This window comes from Myotis myotis, unplaced genomic scaffold, assembly GCF_014108235.1.
Source record: "Myotis myotis isolate mMyoMyo1 unplaced genomic scaffold, mMyoMyo1.p scaffold_m19_p_7, whole genome shotgun sequence".
Classification (NCBI taxonomy): Eukaryota; Metazoa; Chordata; class Mammalia; order Chiroptera; family Vespertilionidae; genus Myotis; species Myotis myotis.
Window position 1 is genome coordinate 21594219 of NW_023416379.1, and position 23973 is coordinate 21618191.

The 23973-nt window shown below is 40.0% G+C and overlaps 1 protein-coding gene across 1 annotated transcript in view; it reads right to left on the reverse strand.

Annotated features, from left to right (window-relative positions):
- The window catches only part of MOXD1 (monooxygenase DBH like 1), a 79745-nt gene extending 56815 nt beyond the window's left edge, over positions 1 to 22930 (reverse strand). The window contains exons 1-2 of the mRNA XM_036317960.1: positions 22604 to 22930; positions 401 to 547 (exon numbers count right to left, since the gene is read on the reverse strand). Coding sequence (XP_036173853.1) covers positions 401 to 547; positions 22604 to 22867 — 411 coding nt within the window. The 5' untranslated portion in view covers positions 22868 to 22930. The remainder of the gene's footprint in view (positions 1 to 400; positions 548 to 22603) is intronic.
- Between the last annotated feature and the right edge of the window lie 1043 nt (positions 22931 to 23973).

Here is a 23973-nt window from a genome sequence, read left to right on the forward strand (position 1 = left end):
TTACTATTCATCTTAATTTTAGAAGTTTACTAAGATGAACCAGTTACAAATCAGAGGAATTATATTCAGGATCATATTTCTCTCTCCTGTAATACATTTCTCACAATCCTTATTGTCTATTTTCAAACATGATAGAGAAGCAAAAACTCTTTTGAAAGTCAATACACTCTTCATACAGCTCTTCAAAGTTTGAGATTAACACAAAAATTGCCTTTATTGATATTTATAGTCTTAGATTTTGGGCGGCTAAGAAAGAGAATTCTAGAACATTCCCCCAAAGACTATGTGACTTAGTTATCAAAGATAATTTTTAAATATTTGTTCCTTTTATTCTGGAAAGGGTTTTACAACTGTAAGTGTACAATTTATTCATGCATGCATTCCCTTGGAGACTCCTTACCGTTATGGTCTTGTCATTGATGTCACATGTATGCAGTTCTCTGGTAAATTCAATTACTGTGTGTGTGCTATTTTCCATGGCATAGTCTAGGTGATAATCTTGCTGTGCATCTTTTTTCAACTCTCTATTTTCATTTGTGAAATAATCCTGTAGAAAATATGGGGGGGAAGTCAGTATATCCTAAATTCAGAAAGAAACGCGTTTAGATTAAGAGAACCTTTAAAAACTGATTCTGGGTTTGCCTATTACATAATCCTGTATCTGTAGGCATTTTCTAAGTCCTGGAATTTTCTAAGGGTCTGGGGGGGGTCCCAATTAGAGAATCAATTCCCTAGGAAATTGGCCCATTTTCAACTTCTGGACCTTCAGGAAAAGGCAGTATGGATGTATAATACCATAAAGCATCAAAAGAGATGGAACATTCGAGATCACTAAGTGTGAAATTGTTTGCCCCAAAGTGAAATAGCTAGTTCATGGCAAAGCAAGAACTAGCCCTACTATTTTCCTGGATGGAGTGTCCCTTCTGCACTTAAGCAAGGAGACCCATCCTTACAATGATAGGCTGTTTTAGTGTGAGCTTTAATGGTATATTAAAATGAAATATAATGAAAAGTAAAACAAATAAACTAGCTGAATTATAAGATATTGAAAAACTAGGGAAGTTTTGTTTTTGTGGATCAGCTGTAACTTTTGTACTAAACTTCTTCAATGGTATACAGTTCACTTCTAGGAGGCAGACAGATGCATCAGAGAGGGCATGAACTTTGAAAACAAATGACTAGGAGTTGACCCCAGCCCTCCCTTAAATGCCTGAAGAACTGTTAAAGTCAAACTGTGAGCTCTTATTCTAACATTAGTAAAAGGGGGATAATATATAATATGCCCCACTTTATGGATTTTGAAAGATAAATAAATGAAATAGCATATGAGGGTGTGTGTGAATGCCTACCATGGTTAGTGCCCATTTAATGACATTTCCTTCCCTCTTCTAAATTGTAATTTTTCCCCCAAAATATTTCCCTATGCCTTTTACCATTAGCTTACTATATTGAGAGTTACAAAGATCGTATTGTTAATTTTCATCACTTATAGACACAAATTTTGCCTTAACTATTCTGGTTTTTCAGTACATAATGATGCTTTATTTTTGGTAAATCACTAAGAATTTTTTTAGAATATACATAATGAAATATAATTATACTAACCTTTACTAACACTAAAATTAAATTTGAAGAAATGATTGCTATGTTTGGGAGAGAAGATACAGTATACAAGGAAAAACACCTTAAACCATCAATAAATTTGGAACTTTTATTCCTACTACCTTAATATCATGTGTGTGTAAATTTGACATCCAGGATCCCAGATCTAGACATTGTTCAAATCCAACATTATTGGCAATGCTCAGAGCCTAACTTTTTCACTCTAGTAACAACTATAATTTATTGAGAACATACTATGCCCTGAGCCCACTTTAAGCATTTTACATGCATTAACTCATTTAATCTTCATATCAAGTCTATAAGATAAAACTCTATTTCACAAACGAAGACACTGAAGCACAAAGAGGTGAAGCATCTTGCCCAGGACCACATAGTGGGTAAGTGGTAGTAAAGCCAGTATTCAAACGCAGGCAGCCTGTTCTAACTGTAGCAACCACTTTTGGAAGAGTATAGCTTAGTTCATTTTTCTATGAAAAAAAATGTACATATCAGGTTTTTCACATAAAACCTTACTTTTCCTACTGCTAAAGTTGGGGTTTGTAAAAAACATATATATTTTGAGAACTGGCTGCAATTGTGAAAGCAATTCAAATGAAATATTACTATGAAACTGTGATTTTTCCCACTTTTAATTACACAGATTTTCAATATGTAAATGAAACAACAGTGTCTATAGACAACATGGAATTTAGAGAAATGAACTGTGCTTTATACTAAGCTCACATTTCATTACATGAATCAAGCAATCACAGTTTCACAAACAAAAAGAATACAGTACAAAATGTAATCAGTTTGAAGAGTAGAATAATTACCCTTGTCTTACAAACATGTTTCCAAAACCATTAGTCTCTCAAACTATCCAGCTGGCTTGCCAATTCTCCATTTGTTCTGTTTCCATTCATCAATACCAATTCCTTCCAGCTATTCTACTTTTTCTGGCTTTTCAGATAACCTCGCTCTGAGAAAGAAAATGGAAGAAGCTTCCCTCAGGTCTCACTAAAAATCCTAGGGTTCATCTGCCCTGTGTAACCTGCTAACTTTTCATTTTTTGTAAATGTTCACTATATAGAACAGACAGCTGCCAATTATGTTGAGATTCCAGACTCCTGGAAAAATGCGATTGTCTAAAAGAGCTAATATCTCCGACCTTCATGAGGGAAACATGAATGGATTTAATTAACACTAAAATTGAAATGCAAAACATTCCATTACAATTTTGTTCCCATTTTTCAAAATTTAAGGCTTATTTGAAAGCATCTTCATATTAGCTGTCCAACTAGTATTATTAGTTACATGTCTACTTCAGGGGGCCCCTTATTAATGCTCAAAAATCCATGTTACTCTCTTGCTGTTTTCTCAGGAAACCACCCAAGACAAGTATCATAAACCTTCTCTATACAAGATGCCAACACTTCCCCACTCTCAGTTTATGATCATACATCTCATTTTATTGAGAGAATTTCGGTGAGTACTCACACCATGCCTTATTTCTATCCTAATATCTGCTTTATGAAATCATAAAACATACTTAATCTAAATGAAATCCTGCCCAGCTGACGTGGCTCAGTGGTTGACCAACAACCTATGAACCAGGAGATCACGGTTCAATTCCCAATAAGGGCATATGCCCAGGTTGTGGGCTTGGTCCCCAGTGTGGGGCCTGCAGGAGGGAGCTGATCAATGATTTGCTCTCGTCACTGATGTTTCTATCTTTCTCTCCCTTTCTCTCTGAAATCAATAAAAATATATTTTAAAAAATAAGAAGAAAAGAAAAGGAATCCTAAATAGAGAAAATTAAAACAAGGAGCAGATGGGACAAGTAGGAAACAAGTAGATGTAAATGAAATGAAAAAGAAACATTAAAATAGATCCTACATACATAAAAAAGTTATTATGCACACCTTGATATATAAAACTTGGATAATTTAGATGAGGAACAGACAAACTCCGCAAAAAACACAAACCAGCAACTTAGTCAGAAAAAGAGATACTCTAAATAGCCCTACAATCTACTCATGGGTAAAAAACCTTCCTACAAAGAAAATTCTAAGCCAAAGTTCTTTTACTTGATATTTTGTCAAATATTATTTAAGGAAAAGATAATATCAATCCTTCTCAAACTCTTCTAGGAAATAAAAAGGAAAGAGCACTTTCCAACTCATTTTTTGATGCTAGCATTACCCTGATACCAGAACAAAGGCATTACAAGAAAATTTACAGATCACTTTCTTTCATGAGCCTACCTGCAAATTTTTTTAAAAATGTATATTAGCAAATAGTTATATATAAAAAAGGATACTATATCATGACCATGCAGGGTTGGTTCAACATTAGAAAATCAATGCAATTCATTGTATCAAAAGTCTAAAAAAGAAAACCATATGATCATCTTGATAAATGCAGCAAAAACATTTGAAACATTCATCCATAGTTAAATCTCTCAGTAAACTATCAATAGAAGGGTATTGCCTTAAACTTATAAAAGGCATCTATAAAAACCTTACAGCTAACATCATACTTAATGATGAAAGACTGAATTCTTCCCCCTCTAAATTTGGGACAAGTAAATCCTGGAAACAAGGTAAGAATATCCACATTCTCCACTTCTAGAAGCCTCTACTATTCATTGCCCACCTCTGATATCTGTCTCTATCATTCCCATCCCCTAACTTGGACATTAAAGTTCTCTTTGACATTATACTCCTTTATCTTCATATTCCTTCCTTTGGGAAACTCATCCACTCCATGAGTTCCCAATCATCACCTTTATTCAGTATCGCATATCCAAAAGTCTATTGGATACCTTCACCTGGAAGTCTTATTGTCATCTCAAGTGCACTATATCCAAAATTATATTCACCTTCAATCTGTAAGCTTATTTTCTTTACTTACACTGCCCTTCCCCAAGCCATCCAAATTCAAAACCACAGTCTTATTTAACTTCTTTTTCTATTACAACTTCACGGATAGCCCCCGCTCCTATCATGCCTTCCTTTGAAAAAAAAAAAAATAACCCACCTTTTACTTCCACTCCATTACAGCTTCTCCTGTCTCAGTTTAGACTCTACCGCCTACATATTTCTGTCAGGTTCTTCCTTCAAAGTTATTCTCAGTGTGTCAATAGATCTAATTCAACAGTCTACAGTACAAAGTTCTGTAACTTAGATGAAGTTTCTCTAAAATTTAGTCTCACTTGATTTTCCAGATGTCTATCATTAATCTTACCACATGATCTTTATTATCAATTTTTTATTCCCCTTAAATACTCTGCCTTTTCCCAGCTCTTTCCTTTTGTTTACATTGTTCCCATCTATCTCCCCTGCCCTCCTCCCCGCACTGAGATTCCTCTCCACTAACTCCATCCATTGAAGTACTTGCTTCTCTTGAGACCCATGACTTTATCTCCTCTGTAAAGTTTTCTTTGATCATTCCCACTGGAAGTGACCATTCCCTTTCTGAATCCGTATTCTTCTACCTGCACTCTCATGTAGGATGCAATATATTCTAGGCACAGCACTATCTTCTCAGCCATGAGACAACTGCCCAGAAATAGATACCTAATCTTGTTAACCCAGTTATTAATTTGTAACTTTAGAGTAGTTGTTTACATTGTAAATAGAACAAAAAGAGGGAGACAACAGATTATTTTTTCACTTGCTTTCAATTATATTTACATATGGTTAAGATCTGAAGTGGAATGTGTTTAACCAGATGTTAGAATGAATTTGGGTCTGCATGATCTGCCATGCAAACACATCTGGCACTGAACTCTGGGGATCTTGTTACAACCTTTTAGGCCCTAAATGGACATGAATCTTATGAAACTGACATCAGCATTTAGGGGGGGGGAAGCTCATGCATGCAAAGGGTCTTTGAAATCCTTTTACACTGGGATGGCATTCCCTACTTATTTTAAAGGGAAGAAAAAACAGATCTGAGAGAGAGAAACTATGTTTTAGAATGTTTTCTAATGTTAATTTATATATTCGATGTCTAACAGAGTCACTTGCACAGAGCAGAGGCTCATTAAGTATGCATAATTTTAAAAGGAGTGTACCGTGCTTTTCCTTTAGCTAATTCTAAATGAAAATAAAAAATAAGAACCATCTTCTAATATTCACATATTTGTGATAAAGGAATAACTTGGTGGGAGCAAAATGTTCCCCAGTAGCACCTCTTTTCTTCCTTCACCTTGTGTTAATAAAATACATGGTCTATAATCAAACACATTCTTAATGAAGTTGATATTATACAATAAAAAATGGCATATTCGCAAACCTTAGAAGAACTAATAAGTGTTGCAAGAGGAGAGAAAAAAAGCCAGGTACCAAATTTCCTATCATTCAACTATTATTGCCTGGAGGAAGAAAGAAGTAGGGGAGGGAGGGAAAAAAGGGAAAAGAAAGAGGAAAAGAAAATAAGTCACTCAAATACCTGTCAATCTTAAAAATCCTTCATGCAGACTGGCTAAACCTTCAAAGGTATGTTTAGTGAGTTTAAGAGTTTCCTGACAGTGTGACAAAGGGACAAAATTAGTCAAATAAATCATTGAGTGAAATAGTTATTTGTAACTATCATCCTGTAGGGTGAAAAAATAGAGAATGAATTGACAGTAAAACATCAACCAACTAAGAGTTTGAATATCGATAACATCACTTATAAATTTATATTCACAAAACCATATGGTACTTATGAAATATTTTTTAAAAAATTTCCCAAGTCATTTTTACTAATTTTCACCTTTGGGATTAGAACCGAATGGTGTCTCTCACCCCTACTCCCAGTCCCGAAAAAGCCATGTATGCAAGTGCCAGGCTGAGGGGCAGGAGGGGGAGCCTGGGCGGCCTCGGCCAGACCAGCCCGGCCCCAGCAGCGCCGCTTGGCCAGGGCCTGGCCCCGTGACAGTTCTCGGAGGGCGGAGGAGCCTCCACACGGAGGGTCCCCAGTGGTCTTGCTTCTCGTCGCTCCTGACGGCTTCCGTGCCACTGCTCGCGGGACATGGGTTGCGTGGAAGTAGCGGGGCGGCTGGAGAGCAGGCAGGGAGAGGAGGTGGACATTTTTCTACATAAAAATGGTTGTTCGGGAGAACCAAGATGGCGGCATAGGTTAACGCCGGAGTTTGCTGCCTTGAACAACTACTTCAAAAGTGAAACTAAAAAACGGAATGGACATCACCCAGAACCACAGGAACGCTGGCTGAGTGGAAGTCCTACAACTAGGAGGAAAGAGAAACGCATACGGACACTCAGAGGAGGCGCAGTGCTGAAGTCAAATTCTGAGGTGCGGAGTGCGTGGAGCGGGCTGGCGGCGGAGGGCGCGGTTGGTGTTTTCAATCGGGAGGGAGTCGAAGACTCTGAGCTCCAGATCCGGGTGAGTCTCTAGGGACCCAGACTCAAACGGGAGAAGCGGGACTGTCTGGCTTCGGTCAGAGCGAGTGCAGCTTTCTCTCCGAGCTTTGCAGCGGGTGCTGGGACTCAGAGAGGCAGAGCCCCTGGGGACAGGACTGAGAGCCGCCATAACTGCTCTCTCCGGCCCACCCTGTTGATCCTGTGCGAACCGCCCCGCCCAAGCCCTGCACACAGGCATTTGCCGGATAGCCTCAGGCAAAGGCTAGATTAGCACCTCCCTAGAGGACAGAAGTTCTCTCACTGCTGACACAGCTGATTCTCATAGCCACTTGGCCTGGAGGTCAAACCCTCCCTGGTATTAGCTACAACAATCAAGGTTTAACTATAAGACTGCGCACAAAGACCACTAGGGGGTGCACCAAGGAAGCATAACAAAATGCGGAGACAAAGAAACAGGACAAAATTGTCAATGGAAGATATAGCGTTCAGAACCACACTTTTAAGGACTCTCAAGAACTGTTTAGAAGCCGCCGATAAACTTAATGAGATCTACAAGAAAACTAATGAGACCCTCGATGCTATATTGGGGAACCAACTAGAAATTAAGCATACACGGACTGAAATAACGAATATTATACAGACTCCCGACAGCAGACCAGAGGAGCGCAAAAATCAAGTCAATGATTTGAAATGCGAGGAAGCAAAAAACACCCAACCGGAAAAGCAAAATGAAAAAAGAATCCAAAAATGTGAGGATAGTGTAAGGAGCCTCTGGGACAGCTTCAAGCGTACCAACATCAGAATTATAGGGGTGCCAGAAGATGAGAGAGAGCAGGATATTGAAAACCTATTTGAAGAAATAATGACAGAAAACTTCCCCCACCTGGTGAAAGAAATGGACTTACAGGTCCAAGAAGCGCGGAGAACCCCAAACAAAAGGAATCCAAAGAGGACCACACCAAGACACATCATAATTAAAATGCCAAGAGCAAAAGATAAAGAGAGAATCTTAAAAACAGCAAGAGAAAGAAACTCAGTTACCTACAAGGGAATACCCATACGACTGTCAGCTGATTTCTCAACAGAAACTTTGCAGGCCAGAAGGGAGTGGCAAGAAATATTCAAAGTGATGAATACCAAGAACCTACAACCAAGATTACTTTATCCAGCAAAGCTATCATTCAGAATTGAAGGTCAGATAAAGAGCTTCACAGATAAGGAAAAGCTAAAGGAGTTCATCACCACCAAACCAGGATTATATGAAGTGCTGAAAGGTATCCTTTAAGAAGAGGAAGAGGAAGAGGAAGAAAAAGGTAAAGATACAAATTATGAACAACAAATATGCATCTATCAACAAGTGAATCTAAGAATCAAGTGAATAAATAATCTGATGAACAGAATGAACTGGTGATTATAATAGAATCAGGGACATAGAAAGGGAATGGACTGACTATTCTTGGGGGGAGAAGGGGTGTGGGAGATGCGGGAAGAGACTGGACAAAAATCGTGCACCTATGGATGAGGACAGTGGGTGGGGAGTGAGGGCGGAGGGTGGGGCGGGAACTGGGAGGAGGGGAGTTATGGGGGGGAAAAAAGAGGAACAAATGTAATAATCTGAACAATAAAGATTTAATTAAAAAAAAAAAAATTCCCAAGTCATTTTTACTAATTTTCACCTTTGGGATTAGAACCGAATGGTGTCTCTCACCCCCACTCCCAGTCCCATTTAGCAAATGGACCCAGAGGCAGCCCTACTGTAAATCCATGGTGAAGGCCATTCCTCTGTTGTCTTCCTATAGTGCTTGATATTCCAGGACTTTTCAAATAAAAATAGGAATTTGACCACAGTGCACTCTCAGTGCACAATGGCACAGCAGCCATTATAAAAATCCAATTGTGTGATCTGTATTAAATATATTGTATATTTCATAAGTATCACATAAAATACTGATAAATAAAAGTAGGCTCCAATTAATTGTCATTAAAAACAAACTCTGAAGGCAAGAGCATTGAGGAGGATTTGGAGAGTCGTGATTGTGCAGGGGCTTTGTAAGAGTTTAAGAATAAAAATATGAAGATGCTTTAATTATGTAAATATAAAAGCTGGCACACAGAAGCCTTTCTTCGTTGCACTTACTCAGTTGTAACGTTCTGTGAAGTGGGATGTGAAGTAATATTACCCGAGATCAATGGCTTTTATGTGGAGGTCAATCATTCCAGCACAAATATCTGCATTAAGATCAGCTTCAATATGAATCATCATTGAGACAGTTTTGTTTTTATTGTAGATTATCACATTAATTAAAAAGTATAAACAGTATTTACACTTTTTAAAGATAAAATATTACCTATTACCCTTGAAAATCTAAGTTAATAATTAAACTCTGGCAATAAAGTTAGTCTATAGTTGTGTCATAAAAAATATTACTCCTAAAACATGTTCTCACAGGTTATTTTTTCTTTTGAACATTTTGTGCTTTGAAAAAATTATGAAATATATCATTAAGGTTTCAAACTGCTGTGTGGCAACAGTAAAGTCGGCATTAGCAAAAGTTGGCATTTATCATTAAGCATGAGAGCACTACAACTGGCTGCCACTTTCCAGCTAACGTAACAGCCCCCCAAACGCTAGCTTTTATATTCTACAAGATTGCTATGACCTCTTGTTAAAAAACATGATTGCACAGATGTTAAATGGCTCTCACTCATTGTCAGCCTTTTCTTCTCTCTTGAATGCAATCTCTGTAACAGAAGAGAGCTCTGACTGGTGCTATGTTAAACAGGATAAAGTGAAAACTCAATGGTGTAATAGAAGATATGAATACACTGCTGGTCAGCCTGGAGAACTGAATGTAAGCACAGCTGCGGGGAAAACCTTGAGAAAAATGTTGCCATCTGTCATCACTTTCTTCAACAGGTGCTTGCAGTTTTTCTTCTTTTTCTACATCTCAAAGGCCTGTTCCTTCAAGCATTTGCTTGTAATAGCAATTTCTATAAGTATCATGGTGATTAAATAATGTTGATAGTAAAGTGATAAATATTTTCGTGGTAGAGGGAATCTTTGGTGCTAAAAAATAATGAAACTATAAACAAACTATATAAACAATCTTCAGAATTTCAAGATCAACCGATTTTAATGTTATTTCTTCACTAATCTTAGAAATTTGAACAAAATGTCAAAATGGAAGGGGCTTGCCTCCTAAAAACCACTTCAAATAAAGCTGAACTCTAGATCTAATAAGGGATCAGTTAAACAGCTATCAGAATGCCAAAATCTGAGCACTGTTAGCTTGCATTCCATGGAGGGGCCCACCTGAGCAATCTGTTTGTTCTCTAAGTGCCACCTTTGAAAATACACATCCTTAATTCTCTCCCACAATCATCTCATCCTCATTTTATTGTAATCTGATACTGTTCTAAAGTTATAGAAGTATCAGAGATACAGTGAAAAATTTAAAATTTGACTCTTTAACAGTAAACTTCAATAAAAAAGCAACTTCAGACCTTACTATTGAAATAAAAAAATTATTTTACCTTCATCCTATCCCCTCACCATAATTTTTAGAAAATTTTAGATGACATCTCTTTACTGTCTATGACCAGTTTATGCAAGGAATAAATTTTGAGAAGAAAGCTCTTTTCTTCCTTCATCACTCCTTTCCTCTTCTTCTTTCTTCCAACACATATTTTATTGAGTGACTACTGTTCCTCAGCCTGTTTTGTAAGGCTAATGGCACATGATTGTACAAGATAGTAGATAAAGTCCCTCCCATAATAAGACTTATTGTTTAGTTGGGGGAGAGTGTTTTTTAAACTTAAATAACAATATAACAATAAACGTTTAGATAGTAAGTGCTTATAGGAAAATAAAACAGAGATTATAGGAAGGGAGTGGAAAGCCTTCAGGTTGAGTCATCAGAAAAGTCCCCGCTGAGGCAATGATACTCACTCTGATGAATGGACTACAATTAGAAGCCAGCCACACACAAAAAAGTGTGGAGGAAGTAGATTCCAGAAAGACAGAGCAGCTATTGGAAAGGACCTGAAGTGAGGGTGAGTTTATCCAATTTGATGAAGCAAATAAGAGCTGGTGTGACTGAACTATAGTGGTAGGACGAGTACATGCAGTGAACAAGGATCAGCTGAGGTCCCAGATGTGACACCTTGTAGGTCATTATAGAGAATTCAAATACTAGGCTTACATAAAAAATATCTGAGCTTTAAGCAGCAAGTGGCATATTCTGATTGACATGAAAAATATATGTACGTGTGTGTGTGTGTGTGTGTGTGTGTGTGTGTGTGTGTGTGTGTGTTACTGTGGCTACGGAGTAGAGAATGATGAGAAGAAGGAATAAGAGTGGTGATCAGAAAGATAATTAGGCAGTGGTCCTAGAAGTTCCAGCTAGAGTGGTGGCAGGTTAAAAACAAGACCGTTTCACAGCAGCTAATGTCCTCCCTTCTATTAATTTCTTGAATAACCTAAAAGCATGAATATGGGGTAAAATTATTTTCAACATCATACTCAAGTTGCAAGATAACCTGAAGGCTACCTAAATCCTAGCTCCCACTAAAGGAGGATTTCTCTCAAAAATATTTCTTAAGAGATGATCACAGTATTTAATGCCTCCACTGACAAAGTTCATAAACTTACAACCTCAGAAAGCAAATCCTTTAAGTTAAATACCTCTGATTGTCAGAAATGTATTTCTCATGTCTTCTCAGTAAGTTACCTACAAGGGAGTACCCATACGACTGTCAGCTGATTTCTCAACAGAAACCATGCAGGCCAGAAGAGAGTGGCAAGAAATATTCAAAGTGATGAACAGCAAGAACCTATAACCAAGATTACTTTATCCAGCAAAGCTATCATTCAGAATAGAAGGTCAGATAAAGAGCTTCACAGATAAGAAAAAGCTAAAGGAGTTCATCACCACCAAACCAGCATTATATGAAATGCTGAAAGGTATTTTTTAAGAAGAGGAAGAAGAAAAAGGAACTCTTACCATTTACCACAGCATGGATGGAACTGGAGAGCATTGTGCTAAGTCAAATAAGCCAGTCAGAGAAGGATAAATACCACATGATCTCACTCATTTGTGGAATATAATGAACAACATAAACTGATGAACAAGGACTGATCCAGAGACGGAGAGGCATTGATTGGACTGTCAGGCCTTGGAGGGAAGGTAGGGGAGGGTGGGGGTAAGGGGGAAAGATCAACCAAAGGACTTATATGCAAGCATATAGGCCTAACCAATGGACATGGACAACAGGGGGGTGAGAGCATGAGGGGGAGGGGGGGAGGGGGGAGGGGGTAATGTGGGGATAAGGACACATATGTAAAATCTTAATCAATAAAAACATATATATATATATATATATATTAATGATGTCTTCTACCCTTTCATGTATATTAACGGGGTCTTTTTTCTTCCTTCTGGGCTTGAGGAAGACTGTCCACTCTTTCAGACAATCATCATGTCTTTCCTATTGTTCTTTCTCCAGGTACAACGTTGCCACCTTTTCCCATTATTCTGGTACCTAATTTCCAGAGATTTCAACCATCCTTGTAACCCCCCTGTAGACTTCTACAGTTCACCCACACATTCTTTAAAAATGTTATTCTAAAAGGTTTCTTCTGGTTTAATTAACTAGTACAGAATGAATATTATCAGTATTATAGTATCAACATTACTTTCCTTGATATACGAAGTAGAGTTTACAGGCTAATATTGCATCTCTGGGTTTAGCAAGCACATCGTTTGAGTTTAAAATGAACTAATAGTTATATCTTTTTCATATGGATTCCAATTAAGTCCAATTTTACACTTTTTGTGCACACACAACCAATTTTTTAACTAAGTGTTTAACTTTATTTGTATTCTCATTGAACTTTTAACTTTGTTTCCTTTCATTATTTTAAGATATCACTTTCTTTTTATTCCTCACTCTTTAGCCTAATGTAGCCAGTTTGTTATCAACATATTTTGGGTATACATGTTTAAATATCTATGATTGTAACTAATTCAACTTTATTAGTCCATCTTCTATAAGGACATCATGAGAAACACTGATAATTACCTATCATCAGATGCACCATTTATTTACTATCCCAATTATTGGCCCCACAAATCAAATGCAAAAGAAAGTGCAATCTTGTCAGTATAATCTATGATTACGGAAACTCTCTAGTTGTTAGGGATTGCAAAGTGTTCACAAACCAATTGCTTAAAGTTTGTCCTCAAATTTTCCCCAAAATTTCTATCAATCTCCCCTATCTATACATTTAACAGACACCTTTTCCCACGTTGAAAAGCTGGAACACTTATTTCCATGTAATCTTTTGATGACATTTTACTAAGTGATTAATTCATTATATTATATCTTTTATTTATTAAGTACTTTCAATGTTACAATATTTCATTTCACTTATTCCTCACAAAACCCCCATGAATGATGTTACATTATCTCCCCAGTTACTGTATAACTGGGACTACAAAGGGAATATAGTCAATTTTATTGTAATAACTTTGGTCATTGATGGCTTTTAGACCTATGGTGATTGCATCATAAGGTATACACATGTTGAATCACTATGTTGTACACCTGAAATTAATATAACACTGTATGTCAACTATACTTTAATAAATCTATACTAATAAAAGAGTAATATGCTAATTAGACCAGACATCTTCCGGACGTCCTTCCAGACAAAGACACGGTTGTGGGGGCTGAGGCAGAGGCAGTTAGGGGCAATCAGGCAGGCAAGCAGGTGAGCGCTTAGGAACCAGTGGTCCTGGATTGCGAGAGGGATGTCCGACTGCGGTTTAGGCCTGATCCCAGCAATCAGACATCCCCTGAGGGGTCCCGGGTTGGAGAGGGTGCAGGCAGGCTGAGGGACACCCCCACCCCCGCACGAATTTCGTGCACCAGGCCTCTAGTAAGTAAATAAAATGGGCAAGAGGGTCAGATTTAAAACAACAAAAACCATGCATTAGAGATCATGATTCCCTTCTTCATAAGAAACTGTCACTTAGAAAGGTTAAGGAATTTGCTGAGGGCAACATAATGAATGAGCAGCAAGCTGTGCTGGGATTTCTACAATGACCTCCTGCTTTTAACCACTCAGTAGTTATCCAGCAGGTGTTTTGGGGGGACTTGCCAAGCACAGGGACTTGTTCCTGGTACCTCGGAAGATGTGGCAGCCATCAACTTGTAAAAAATACTAATTACATACTGCTCCTGCTACTTTTCCTCTTTCTCCCTCCTGCAACTATAGCTGTGGGCATTTCACTGCTTTAGAGAATGTGGGAAGGGAAAGGCTAGGTGTTTATATAACTGGAGAAACACTTGAGGAGAATTTTCTTTCCAAGTACAAAGGGAGTCCATTTTGTTACTGTTAATTCTAATAAAAAACTTAGAGCAGGACACTTTCCTTGGCTTAAATACAGGCTGAAAATTACCTGGGACATCCCTTTAGTAATGTTCCACTGATGCCTTGTGATGATATATAACATATATTTTAGCCTTGGTGTGGGCAAATATTCCTGTTGCTTAGATATACAGCAGCTTGTACCAACTGACTAAAGGTGTGCGAGAATGATAGAGGGCTAGGAGGAGGAGAGAGATTTCTGGTTCAGCCTATTTTGAAATACATCACTACCCACAGTTCTTCCATCACTACTCATTTATGTAGAATTATCAATCAACTCATTAAACTCATCTCACAATTTTTTCCATTCTAGGAAAACCGCTTTATTTTTGTTTTTACAAAATAATCTTAAATACCAAATATTAGCTGTTGCTTCAAACATCAAATTGTCTCTCTGGCTTGCTTTGCATGGAGTCCTACTTTGCATTCCCATGCCCCACGCCTGGGATCTTCCAGTCTTCTCCACGTGGACCACAAAGGAATCACCTATTCCTACCAAAGAGCCTGGCCACACAAGGTCAGTAGTTCCTGAACTTGTATGTACACTAGAATCACTGGGGAAACTTAAAAATATATTAATGTCTGTGTCCTCTGCCCCCCTCCCCAAGAGATTGTGATTTAATTGGCATGGGGAAGAGAAAGGATTTTCTGGACATTAAAAAAGTTAAAAAAAAACACACCAAGTGATTCTAATGTGCAGACAAATTTCAGAACACCTGACATAGGCAGTGTCTTTCCCAGTTCTCAGTTCTCTGTTAGCTCTGACTACCCATCACTAGACTTTAATCTGCCACAGCATAAATCTACCTTGGCCTTGACCAAAGGTATCCAAAGTACCAGGAGTCCTAGCTTCTATATGGTTTTTATCTACCATGAGTTTCCTTGTACGAGTGAGTTTCAGTACATGGACTTTGCCAGGGGAGGAGGAAAAAAGAAACTAGCAATTTATTTTTATCTAAGAAATTAATCTTTGAAAATTTTAGTTTAAAAATTGCCTAAAAGATGGAAATCTTCCCCAGACACATGTGGTTTTGTTGGTCTAGCTTCTCAAAATCTATAAGCTCTCTAAGATTATAGAAGATGAGAAAGAACACCAGGTAGAAGAGAAAAACACTCACACCTAGTATTAAAAACTTCTATAAAATCACCAAGTCTCTAGATCAAAGCTTGAAAGACTCTAGCTGAGCTTACTAAACATCTATGTAACAATGCCACAGAAATAGAAAAGAGAGCTCATGCGGTTCAGACACATTTGAAAAAGTATTAATTATATTTCCTCCAGGTAGGCAGTTTCCTATATTCAAGGTCTACTGAGTTCTTTGATGCCCATGCCAGACAATCTTCTGGGTAGTATATAACATTTTGAATTGTAAACACGATGGTTAATCTTGAAAATAACCTTAAAAACTTGGGATACTTGTTTTCCTTCATGTTTTGATTATAAGCACCTTATTTGAAATAGCCACACTGGCCTTTAACACATTACCCGATTCTAATTCTTGGCACAGCACTTATCACTTTCTGATATTTTTGTTGCTCATTTATTTATTTGTTTGCCCCTACCCCCCCCCCCATCAAAATATAAGCTCCATAATACCACTAACTTTATCTCACTCAATGCTATGTCTGCAGCATCTAGAACATGTTCAATAAACCTTCAGTAAATATTGATGGAATAAACGAACGAGCATTCCAACATTCACTGTCTATAGGTGAGTATTTTACTGAAATAGCAAAAGTCACAAATGATCCCCAAGCTGTATGACCTAGAAGCTCAGGATTATACATCTACAAAACGGAAGGAATAAGATATTGACATCACAGGGCTACTGTGAGAATTACATGAGACAACACACTTTAAGGACTTACCTTCATGTATGGTTGGTTACATTAAGAACTCAGTGATGAAAAATCGTATCATAGAAATGTACATCTACGACATTTATAGTGAAACAAAAGTAGCAAAAAATACTATGATTTTTTTCTAATCAATCTGTTTTAAAATGTATTTTATTACACATATCCTTTCACTATTCAGGAAGAGAACTGGGATATGTTTTTTGTAACCTACAGTTTGCTTGCAAGAGAAGAAAGAACATCAAACTGGAACTCAGTGGGCAACAAGCAATTTACTTAATATCTACCCCAAACTTGGTTTTGTCACCTTTAAAATGGGAGGGAGATCATTGGGAGATTTGAGGGTAATATCTTATGGAACTCCAATCAACCAAACTCTGAGCTCTTGAGAGGCAACAAATAAATACATAAACCATCAACATTTAACCTGTAAAAGCAAGAGCTGTTTGAAGGTTTTCTTATAATTTTTGCTTACATTAGATCAATAAGAAGACTTCAATAGCAAACTAAATTTGGACTATTCATTATTTGTATAGCACTCAGCTATATAATTCCAAATTTAGAATTAGCAAAAATCATCTACTTGAAATTATTTTGCAAAATTCCCTGCTTATGCGCTATACATTGTCCTTAGGAGTAGCTTCTGTGTTTTTTGTCTACTGTAGAATTCAACAAGTTACAAAGACATGCGTTTGGAAGAGGCTTCCTGGAGAAATATTTTTCTCTTTAAAAGTTCTGTATTAGTTATTGTTTTAAAGTTACAATAAACAGCAATGTGTGGCACCTTCATGCAGTTTTTTTTAACACATGGATCAAACATTTCGAGAAACAGGATGATGTATAATGAATTCGTCCCTTTTGCCGGCAACTTTATTTTAATGGGGCTCTATTACAAATGATGAATCAATAAACTACCATTTACTTTCTTTGAAGTGGAATCTTGCGTCTCCTTTCAAGAATTCAGAAATTGCCGTTGGTTGCCTGAAGCCTTGAACTGTGCCAGTCAATGCAGGTGCATTGTTCCCTTGGCTGTTAGGTCTGTGGGTGTCCTCGGGCGGGCGGGCATGAAACCATCTGCTCTGCCAGGGAGAGCCACACACTGAAGACTATCGCCCTGTGTCAAGCATTACACTAGCCATGTGTCCATATTACTAATGCACAAAGCACGGCGTTGGGAGAAGTCCCTTTGTCACCTGGCTGTTTGGAGGGGGGCGGGGGCATAATCCAAAGGTTTACAAATATCTCTTTACAAAGCCCCCCTGAGCTGTGGCAGGGTTGCACACTCTCTTCATCTTTCCCTCCAGCTTTTCAATTTGCTTTCGAAACATTTCTTTGTTGCCCTTGGCTAGGGAGCACTTAAAAGAAGCACATCTTTAACCACAAAGAGTGCTCACTGTTTTCTGTGATTTCAAATCAGTTCCAAGCACTTCCTCAGCCCCTTAGCGAACAGCCGGGCAGCAATTACCCTGCTGCTGAATGAAGACTTACTTCTCATCACAGAGAGGCTTCAGTGTTAGACACAGCCAACAAGCAAGGCTGTAACAAATGATGACACATATTTCAGCCTCCATACCGATTTACACCCCCAAAGGAAGAGTGAATCAATTTTGTGCAAATTCAATAGCACATCCGACAATGCTGCCCTCTTCTCTAACTCGCACAAACTGGTCATTCATCAACCCAGATCACTTGTCTCCAATGGGGACTTACAGTTGCTAAGTGGCTCCGGTGGGTGGGATTGCTCAGTGTCAAAGAGGGGCAAAGTACAAGGAAAGGACACGATCCATCAGGGAAGTGAGCGTTGACTTAACTCATTGAGACAAAATTGTGAGCTTTTCAAAAGCCAATGCCAAAAGAAGGACTGCTTCCCACCCCCACCCCTGGCAATTCTGTGAAAGATAGTGTAGAAAGTGACCTCAGCAGCATCCCAGGAGTAAAGTTTCCCCAAGTGTAAGCCACTCCTGAATAATTTATCTGATAGAGTACACTGAGACAGGCTTCACTTCACAACCACATTTCTCTCTCCTCTTCCCCATTTTGATAGTACCCAACGATTATACACCATTTCAGGAAATATCTCCAGACAGGGTCCGAGGGTTACAAAATGGGCAGAGCAAATTATCATAATGCCTCCTCTCTGGGGATAGTAAGTCTGTTGCCCTTTAAGGGGCTTACTAAATCTAGGTTTTCATTCCACCAACCCACAAGCAAATGTCACACTGCCCTCTGGAGGTAGTTTCATTGGGTGGTTGGCAACCATGGGACTAGATGGGTTGCAGAGATTCAGAACTCATCTGGGGGGTGGGGACAGAAAGACAATGGAGAAATTATCAACTGTTCACTAATTTCTTATAGTAGTGGAGTAGTGTGTGTGTGAGGGGGAGTGGAGGGAGAGGCAGAGAGAGAGATAGGAAAAGGAAAGAAGGTGAATAAGTAAACATTGCCTCCAAATCTCAGCAGTGTCAAGAGAGTACATGCATATAGACAGGTGGCAAGTGTGTAGGATGGGTGTGGGAGAATGTCTATTCCACAGATGGCCACTCATATGTTTCATTCCCATGTGACCTCCATACAATGTGATGTTGAGGTGGTGTCTCTGTTCCCTCTTGAATCCTGTGGGACTGGGATGACAGCAGAGGACACTCTACAGGACTCAAAGACTAAGTTGAAAAGGTTGTACAGTTTCCACAGGGGCCTCTTGGAATGCTCACTCTTGTGACCCAGCCCCTGTGCTGTGAGGAAGCCCAGAAGCTGCATGCAGAGGCAGGTTCCCACCATGGTACCAACTGAGGTCCCTGACAACAGCCAACGTCAACGGCCAGGCAAGCAAGCCGGTGAAGCAAGCCTTCAGATGATTCCAACCACTCACTTGGAGGTGACACGAAGTGGAGCAGAAATCTGTCCCCACTAAAACCTGCTCACACTGCAGATCTGTGAGCAAAATAAGTGTTATCCTTGGATTAAGCCAGTATTTTGGGGTGGTTTGTTAAACAACAATCAATAACCAAAACAGTAGATGAGGGCCCCTCTGACATTGGGCAGAATGTTCTTGGTACAGAATAAACCTGGCCTGAAAGGAAATGGACCCCACCTCTCTGCCTCTCATGGATTCTCCTTATTGAGGTTGATTCTTTATTAACATTAACTTTTTTCCTCTTGGTCGCAGACTAAGTTGTCCACAGGATCTATCTGAACGGAAACCATGTATGCATATGAACATTACATGGTGCTTTGTACAAACTTGAATTGTGGCCAGTATTTAGCAGTCAGAAGATTTTACTGCACAGACACACAATTAAATTTCTGTCTTGTCTCAAAAAACAAAACAAACAAACAAACAGTAGAACTGGCAATACTTTATTTGCATTCACACATAACAGTAATTCGCTGGCACAAACTGGTTTCCTCAATCACTTCTACGCTGTGGCATTACATCCTGCTTGTTCCACTCAAGCCCATCACTCTTTTACATTCGCTCTCTGACCTCTACAGGCATTTGGATTTGTAACATCTACTAGTAGTTAGCCTAGTTAGCCAACAATTCTCTACCTGGTTGGTTGGAACTTACTCTTATGCAGTTATTCAGCAGTTACCATTCCAGTGAAAATAAGTTAAAATATTCAGAAAAATAAAATTCAGAATAATAAAAGAACAAAAAAATCTAAAAGTCAAGTCTATAAAACAAGAAAGGATGGCCCTGGCTGGTGTTGCTCAGTGGGTTGAGAGTCATTCCATGGACCAAAAGGTTGCTGGTTCGATTCCCAGTTAGGCACATACCCAGGTTGCTGATTCAATCCCTGGTCAAGGTGTGTATAGGAGGCAACTACCAATGTTTCTCTCTCTCTCTCTCTCTCTCTCTCTCTCTCTCTCTCTCTCTCTCTCTATTTCTGTCTCTCTAAAATCAAATTTAAAAAGCATGTTTAAAAAAAAAAAAGAAAGGATGAAATCAAATAATAAGCCACAAGGGGAGGTGACTGGGATGTCATCTTAGGTTATCATACAGCCTGATACCATCTCCCACTACCAGTAGCTGCTGCACATGCAAAGATGCCCTAAAAGCCAGTGCTTTTGTTTCATTGTTTCACATAAAGTCTGTTCTTCCTGGAAGTAATATTACACAAAATCCAAAGTCTACTATTGGAATCGCATATGTTATGATTAGGAACACTATTTACCTTGGGTATAGTCACAGAGAATAAATACCCATATCACACCACTGCATGAAGACTCTCAAACAATTTATACAAAGAAGATTTAATGCCAACTGTTAGAAAATGGAATCACCCAGCTTGGTCTTTAATGTCTTTAATTTTATTAGAGGTTTTTAATACATTGTCTTTGAACTTAATTGATTAGCATAATCTTACTGTAACTTATATGTCCTAAAATGATTAGGTTGTTTAAGGAAATGAAATAGTAAAAAATATCAGGCAACTAAGAAAATTATCTTTATACATGAAAATAAGAATTTTTTCCTTAGGAATAAAAATAGAGGGAAAATCCTATTTCTTGCTCATTAAATAAATATATTGGGAAAGTGTCCATTTTAAGGTTTATCTCATAATGATACGTATTCACTAATTATTTTAAGAAAAGTTCTATGGTTCAAAATCAGCCTAAATAGCACTTAATTAATTCTTATGCAATCTTTATAAAAGAACCACCAACAGTGTGAAAACACGTCAGTTTAACAAAGTCTATGCTTGAGGTGGGCCCATTATGGCATGTTGAAACAGGATTCTACTCTTGGCCTTTCATTTAATATCAAATTGAGTGGGTTTTCTAGAAATGCTCCTCCTTTGAGAAAAACAGTATCAAGTTATCTTTGATAGTACACCCTGTTTTATGATATTAACTTAATAAGATTTACTATGTCCCCTTGAATAAAACATGCAAGGATAGTTAAGGGGCATTTAACCCTTACTACCCTGAAAAAAAAAAAAGAAACCTACATAAAGCTTTGACTCAGATAGCTATTTATATCGGGTACTATCTATCTACTCATATTATAAGAGAGTTAAGTTATTCAGCTAGTGAGGCCTGTGTTTGGGGTCAAATTTGTGGTTTACAAATTTAATGTCTGAGATGCTGCAGCAGAAGAAAATTTATACATCAATGACTTCAACTGAGTGTAGTCCTCATAAAACTTTATTTTATTGGAGTTGTAGAGTACTTAGTTTGGGAAGAAAGGATTAATTTATGGGGGAAAATTAGAGAAGAGGGTGGTTATGAAGTTTTAATTGCTATCATTTTCTTTATTTCTGGCCAATGTGAGTAGCTCAGTGCCAGAATTAGGGTTCAAATTTGATGGCATGTTAGTCAGAACATTGTAGAAATCAAACTTAGAAGCCAGGAATACAATTACTGAGAAATGCACATTGAAATTTATGGGGTACATCGATTTTAACATCATCAAAGCCTAAAACAATGCCAAAACAAACAGGAGTTTTTATCGGAATCAAGAGACTTTTAGCAAAGGGCAGTATCTTTGGATAAACTTTGATAAGTAACAACGGATGTGTATTCACTATGCTGTTATGTCACCGTGGAAAAATGTGCAAAGGTTGGTCAACATCAAATAAACAAAGATTTCCAGAGAACCTAACTATGTACTCATTCTGGTCATCTCACAATTCTTCCTTCTTGTTTTGTTTATAAAGACATCTACGAATAGGCAGCGTCTCTCCTGGGACTTGTCCAAAACCAATCGCCAGCTGCCAAATTAGCTTTACTAGCTATTAAAGTAAGCGAAAAAGTTTTGCCACTTGATGGGGGATTTTGCCTGGGGCTCTAGGTTTTGCAGATCTTTAACAGCGGCTCTCGGACTAGCAACATCCTAAAGGAATCTTGGAGACTTACCTTCATCTCTCTGAAAAAGTAGCTGGTACCAGCCGCGCCTGGGATTTCCCAAATAGCCCTGATTTGGGGAGTTCTCTCAGAGACCCCGACCCCAGGCAGCAGGTCAGCCAAGTGCTTAAAACTCTCTGGCCCCTCTGACGCTGAGAGCCGTCAGTTAGGTCCCCAAAGCCGGGGCCCCTCTCCTTTCCCATCTGCAACAAAGGGGGGTGCAGGCAGGTGGCAGGCGGAGGTCTATTCAGTGGGGTGCTGGGGACAGGGCAGTGCTCAGAAACGGAAAACTGCCTGGAGTCACCCGTGCTCGGCTTCCCGGGGCGCAAACTCGGAGCCGGGAGCGGGGCGGCGGGCGTGGGCTCCGGGTGCAGGAGCGGAGCGCGACCGGGAGCGTGCGCCGGGCTGCGCGGCCGTCTCGGTGGCCCGGCTGGTCCTGGCACCCGCGCCCGCTCCGGGTCGGGACGGGACGGGGCGGGGATCGGGGGACGCTTACCTGGAGGTAGGGTCGCCCCTGGGCCACCCCGCCCACCACGATGTCCGCCGCAGCCATGGCCCCGGTGGGCGAGAAGCCGAAGCCCACGTAGCCGGCTGTGCGCACCTCGAGGCGGAAGGCGAGCCGCGCGTCCCGCGGGCCCCAGCTCAGCCAGTACTTGCCCTCCGAGTCGAGGAGGGTGCGGTGCGGGAAGGTCCGGCCCGAGCCCCCCGCGGTCGCGCCGGGGAGCAGCGCCCACAGCAGGAGTAGCCACCGGCCGCACATCCTCCGCGCTCCTGTCCCGCAGGCACCTGGGCTCCCGCCGACTGGCGAGCGGGGAGGAGGCACGAGGGGTGGCGGCCAGCGTGAGCCTGGGCCGGGACCGCCCTCCGCCCGCGCCCCCCGCCCCCCGCCCGCGGGGAGGGGCAGGACCCGCGCTCCCGCCCAGGCCGTCGGGCCAGGTCCTGCCGGCTCTCCCCCTGTCTCTCCCTGGCCGCCAGGCCACCTGCCGCCCCGCACCCCCGATGGGGTCCCCGAGGTCTGGATTGGGTGGGAAGGGAAGCGCGGGGCGTCCTGAAAGGAGAGGAGGAGGCAGACGGAGAGGAGGAGGGAGCGTGCTCGGGCGGGGAGGGTGCGGACACTCGCTGGGGACGTGGGGCCCAGGGAAAGTAGGAGTTCCAGGGTAACTGCTTAACACCTTTCTAGCCATTGCTGTTGACTTTCAGGAGCCTTTGTACCCTGCGATGGTGACCCTACCCCGTGGAGGGACAGGACTCACCTCCAGCGCATTTCCCTCACCCTTTCCCCTGTTGGGGCCCCAAGTCCGGGGAAGTCTTGTTCTTGACCTCAGTACTCAGCATCCTGATGCTTGCCTTCCACCTGGGTTTGGTGTGGTTGGGTTGGATGAGTTTGGTTTGGTTTTGAGGGGACAATTCTGCCTGACTACTTTGCCATCGGCAGAGTAGGTCGTGATTAAAGCACCATTTGGCAGTTAGATGTTAATTTGAAATCCTTTTTTCTTGCTAAAGTGTTTTTGCCTCTACCTTTGACCGCAGCACTCCTGTCTTCAGAAGGCTAATTACTGAACCGTGGTAACTGTAAATTACCTCTACTTATTCACTTACTTATACTCTGCCATGTTTCCAAAAATAGTCCTAAAGTGGCTCACAAAAATACAAACAATAGAAAAATAATATGAGAGGATAGATGAAAAAAATGTGGGTAAGAAGAATACTACAAATATGCACCATTTACTCTGGGTTCAGAAGCTCCACATCATTCTCTTCAAGACATCTTTCAGTGGCTTCTTTTTTTGGCTCCTGTTTTCTGTTTCCATTTCTTTCCCCACCCCATAACTCTTCCAGCCCGGAAGATGAGTGTCTGGAAGACAA